Source organism: Alligator sinensis, unplaced genomic scaffold (assembly GCF_000455745.1).
Source record: "Alligator sinensis unplaced genomic scaffold, ASM45574v1 scaffold143_1, whole genome shotgun sequence".
In the NCBI taxonomy this organism is placed as follows: domain Eukaryota; kingdom Metazoa; phylum Chordata; order Crocodylia; family Alligatoridae; genus Alligator; species Alligator sinensis.
The window spans coordinates 1,805,886-1,811,492 of NW_005842156.1; the positions used below are offsets into that span (position 1 = coordinate 1,805,886).

General features: G+C 38.9%; 1 protein-coding gene across 1 annotated transcript in view; it reads left to right on the forward strand.

Annotated features, from left to right (window-relative positions):
- Positions 1 to 263: 263 nt before the first annotated feature.
- The window catches only part of MYO3B (myosin IIIB), a 240,350-nt gene continuing 235,006 nt past the window's right edge, over positions 264 to 5,607 (forward strand). Inside the window, exon 1 of the mRNA XM_014520807.1 lies at positions 264 to 310. Coding sequence (XP_014376293.1) covers positions 264 to 310 — 47 coding nt within the window. The remainder of the gene's footprint in view (positions 311 to 5,607) is intronic.

The following is a 5,607-nucleotide window of genomic DNA, read 5'->3' on the forward strand; positions in this document are numbered from 1 at the left end:
TCCAAAATTTACTCTTTCGGTAGATATTATTTTCTGTAACAGAGATCTGGATTCTAATGTAATATGCAGCAGATACTTTTATGAGACAAATTCTTCCATTTTGAACAGTGCTGTTCTCTAAATATTTCTTGAAAGGTTAAATTATGTTGTCAAATATTAATGTATGCTTCCTTTGAAAACTCCATTTTTATTGACTATAGATATATGTCCAAAACTGAAGGACCTGGCCAAAAAAATGTAAGTCACTAAAAGAAAACTGAGCGATGGTTGAAGCTGATAAAGATGGTTCTAACCAGAAGCATAGTTTACTGTAAGAACTATAGAAAACTGGAAAAATCTATACAAAATTCCAGTGTTTACAGGGTCTGTTGTATCTGTTGACATCTCTTTTGTAACTTCTTCAGTAGCCCAAGAGTTCATCTGGAGTAAGGGGGAGAGTATATGTCTTTATTTTCTGTCTGCTCATTGTCTATGGGTTCAGAATTTTGTTGTTGTTAAAATGCTCTCTTTGCAAGATCTCAGTCATAGGAGGTGTTACAACCTTTAAATCCCTCGATATCAGTGGGAATTGAAATTGATTATTGCCTCTCAGTAGCAGGTCCTGACATTGTTTGCTTTTTCCTTTCAAAGTTTGTACACATACAAAGCTATGCACTGCTTTTCCTTGTGTTCTGCACCTCTGGCACGAGGGTACCTGAGCTCTTTTTGGAAATATATATATTTTTTGTATTACTGGAAACTGTGTAACATGTATAACTGATTTTTTATAACTGAAACATGTATAAATAATGTGGATGTATGATAGCCTTCCTCTCACACTGAACAGTGTGTGTGGATGTTTATAATAGCCATATATAATTGTAACCGTTTTGCTAGGTACCAGTTGGCAGCAACAAGGCCTGGTTTCAATTCTGGGGTCTAAATATATTTTACCTTGCCTCAAGCCCCCACCCAGACCACCTGGGAAACACTAAATAAATTACTAAGGTGTCCCGCATAAACAAAGCCCCTTCATTGAAAGCTGTGGAGACACAGAGGATAAATTTATTATAAACATGAAGGCAAAGAAAACAAAGAAAACACTAAATACAATTTAAAACATTGCCAATTACAAGGCATAGTTCATGGATTGCATCGTCTTGAGAAGGCTTCACCCATGCCCAGGCAGTCTGGGACTTGGAGCTCACCCAAACGGCAGTTCTAGAGGCTTGCATCCCTATACCTGCCCTTCAGAAATGGGCTGGAGGGAGAGGCTTTACTGGAAAGTCCTTTGAGTTGTTCCTTGGATTTACTGAGCCATGGGAAGCTGCTAGAGAGCGTAGATCCTTCCCTGTTGCGAGGGGCCCCTCGTTGCTCCCTGACGCTGTGGGGTGATTCCCACTTCCATGTGGTGGCCTTGAGGTGTTAACTGTGGCTCCAGACAGCATCCCTAAATCCCTAGGCCCAATCCCAGCTCTGCTGGGCAGAAACTGCAAGAAAACAACTTTTGAAGGAGAGGTCAGGCCTGTCTTACAGGGCCTGAACTGGGCAGCAAAAGCCAACCAGACCTATGCTGCACTGACACCTGAATGTATAGCTGGGGTTCAGCCATGCAGCTAGGTTGAAACACCATACCTGTAGAAACAGCCGGAAAAAAGGCTCAGGCCTGTGGCTGTGGCCTGGACACCCAGTCTCAGCTACACCCCATGCTGAGACAATACAATTACAAATCAGAGCGGGCCAGGCCCCTGGAGCCAGTAATTGCCAGGACCCATTTCTGGGTAGTTTGCTTCAGTGACTAACACCCTCATGGTGTTAACCTACTTAAGAAAAAAAGAAGAAAAGCCAGAGGGAGGTAATAGGAGTTTTAAACTGCAGAACAGACTTTCTATCCCTCTACCTGAGCCTTTCCCTTGAAATAATGTTTGCCTGCCTCTCCAGTGAAGACAGGGGGGACACAACCTCCCACCATGGGGAGCAGGTTTTCTAGCTGTGTAGCTGTCAGCAGGCAGAACCTTAATGCGTTGTTCTTACATACCTGGTGTGACATCACCCAAGCCTTGTCCAATCCAGGAGGGCCACATTTCAGTCTTTCTTCCAACCAATCTGCCTGAAGCATCCTCTGCTTCCTCTGACCAATGACGTCAGAGGGTTTTACACATTTTCCCTAGATACAGGCCCCAACTTGCCACGTGCTGAGCTCCTTGCCAGAACAACGGGGGCCATCTTGCCCATATCAACACACACACACACACACACACACACACACACACACACACACACACACACACACACACACACACACACACACACCCCCCCCCAGTGTGTGTGGGGGTGTTACATAATATGTGTAGTAAAATGCTCTCAAGCCCTGATCCCTCTGAAGTAACATAGCTAGACTTCTTACAGATGAGCATTCAAGAAAGCACACAGTACTGCAACAGTATTGTTGCTATCAAATCAACGTGTACAAACGCTCAAGTGATAAAAATAAGGAAGGGAGCATTGCTGATTACCTTGTATTGTGGAAAGCTCTTTCCACTTTTCTTTCTGAAGGTAGCTGTCCATTAAAGTTTCCTAACACATTAATCTTTCTGTCTGACTAAAATATTCATATGCAGTAATATCTTGTTTTGGTTCAGTGCACCAAAGAAAAAAGTAATCAGCGTTCACAGTATTTCTTCCCTCTGTAGATCAGGGCATTGTTAAATACATAATACTTGCCTGATGGCTCTGTGTGCACATCCCATCCTTGTTCCTATCTTATCTATTTGTACAGTGAAAGTCTTAACTGATTTTCCAAGCTGCTGCTGCTTTCAGTAATTATCAGACAGTGGTATTTTCCTGCCACTTTGTTTCAGTAACTTCTGTTGGGAAGATCTGGGTAATTTGGTTATGGACTTGCCTTAGTCATTGTTTCTGAATTAAACTTAGATGGCTAAAGGCCCAAATCTGATGGCCCAAATAATGAGTTTATAATTTATTAAAGTTTAATTCTTTAAAGGTTCTTTTGATAAGTTACTCCATGAACATAGCAACTGGGTAGGTTTGAAATTAATAGATTCTATCTTGTATGCCTATTATTATTTTTTGAAGCCTGTTAGAAAAGAAAAATTATGCAAATTGGTGTCACGCTAGGCTACTGCACACATGCTGGTAATGCATAACAACTAGCTTACTGATGAAATTACTTCATCTTGAGCAAGACTTATTGTCAGCACAAAAAGCTATACTATGTATCACAGTTAACAGTTTATTATTATTTTTCTTATGGATAAAGGATAATATCTGTTTTTATTAAAAATATTCATTACAATAAAACTGCCTTAAAAGTACCATTCAAGCACTCCAATGATGAGCTATGATTGATTGCACTACAAAATGAAGGTGTATTGCAAAACAATACAAGAATTCCTTCAAAGAATTAAACAGTTGGTGCTCTGTCCCCATGAATGGCTAAGTGGCTTTAATTCTTCAGCTCATATGTAAAACACTCGATAAATAGATCAGGCTCAGGACCAATTAGTGTCAAATTAATCTTCAGTAATAATGAAGTGAGCCTGCTACGGATTGACCGATTTATCTGTGCCCTCCATGACAAGCATCTTAAGTTAACACACGCTATATTGTCTGGTAGTAGGACACAGAAAAGAATATGCAGGATATACTGTACTGTGCAGCAGTAGCAGATGCGAGCTCTTCCTGTGAAGAAACGATTTCTTAGTCCTGAAGAAATCTGGTATTTCTTTGTGGGAGAAAAATCCAATATAAGATAAGCTGGTTTCAGAAAATAGGTCACTAATGTAAGTTTGCAGTTATTTTCTTTCCAGCTTTCTCCTGCACCTGCTGTAGATGTATTTTCCCTATCCATGGTCACAGAATTTCAAGCTTTTGTAATTAGAATTCTGGGAAGAGACTGTTTTTGGTTTGAGGGTCACTATTCTGTTCAGAGCCCTTGACCCTTATATCTACATCACTAGCACATGCGCTTTGTTTGCACTGTTAAATTGCTGTGAAAAGAGGTGGAGAAAACCTTCTCAGGTATTGATTTTTCACGCACACAGAAAGCATAGTTTCTAGTCACTTGATTTGCACCTGCAGTGTGTAACTGAATGGGCTCATGGGAATATGAACTTCATTTTAGCACTGACTTTCTAGCTTGAGGCAAAATTGAAGTGTATTAACTGTTAGTGATTTGCAATTGTTTTAATAGATTTTCTTTCTGGAATATTAGTTAGATGCTTAAACTGAATAATCTGGCATTGAAAATACCATTGTTTTAGGAATTTTTAAAAAAGCTCTTAATTTTAACTGTAAGTTTTAACTTCCAGTGACTGACAGCTAGATGTTAGCTTGGAAAATTTAATCTACTTAATATTATTTTCTTAGTTTAACTATAGTATTTATCATCATTCAACTATAACTGATCAGATATGTCGTTTTATTCAATACTGAACATACAGAATAATCAAAGACATAGATGTACAGCTGATTAATTTTACTGTAAAATGGGTTGTATTGCAGTCGCCCATCATCATCTTGAATGGTACTGTGCATCAGACATTCCCACTGATTTCAACAATAGCTCCAAATACTCCTTCCCTTTCAGGATCAGACCTTCCAAGGCTGCGTGAAGATACCTGTTTTTACTTTATTAGTTGTTTATGCAGAAGATGTAACTTTATGCAATGATACATTAATCTGAGTCATAGCAAAACATTACTTTTCACCACTGAATACGAAATTTTCTGCTAACTCTGAAGAATTATACATTTTCATGAATTTATTTAAAGCATAAATTTGCACTTATTGTCCAGAAACATTGGTAGTATAGTTCCACCCTGCAAAGTAACAGTTTTGCACCATGACATTTTTTTTGCAGAAGAATTGAAGATCAAAATGACACACACATATATATTTGTGAAAAATGCAATTCTGCTCTTAATTTGCAATTACTGAGAATTATTTGTGCACTTTACATTTTCTTTTTAGTTGAATTACTTCTAATGTGTCATCAATCATTAATGCCAACTCCCTTTATTTTAAACTCTCTTGAAAGCATATTCTAAATTTAATGAGAAAATCCTATGACTGTAAAATAATTAAGTATCTCACATTCTTTGTACATACTCCATTTAAGAGTTTTATCATGTGATAGATCCAAATCTGTTCTGTCAGATCTATGGACTTGCATGGATATAGATGGAAATGAATCAGAGATATACCTTTCTACTGAAGCAGCAATAATTGGGTTTATGGGGGCTCTGCATGCATCAAGTTTTTGCTCATTAACTCAGAACTTCACAGTCTAGTAGGCTGTATTGTTCAAGCAAGCAATAGGGCTGTGGATAAATGTTTGGCCACTAAAAACTGGGGAGTACGATGGGCTCATCCCTGTCTTCAGTCTTTTCAGACCGCATCAAACAACAGTTTTCATTGTCCCTATCCCTGGTATGCAGTCAGCCTGACAAGAGATATTCAATCAACCTGAAGTTACAAGGCCTTGCTCTGAGGATAATAGGCAGCCCTTCCTAGGATTAATACTGCATCTCTCACCAGCTGCAAAAGACAATCAAGATACTTGCCAACAAAGTAAATCAGGGTGATGATTGTGTAGGCAGCAGCAGG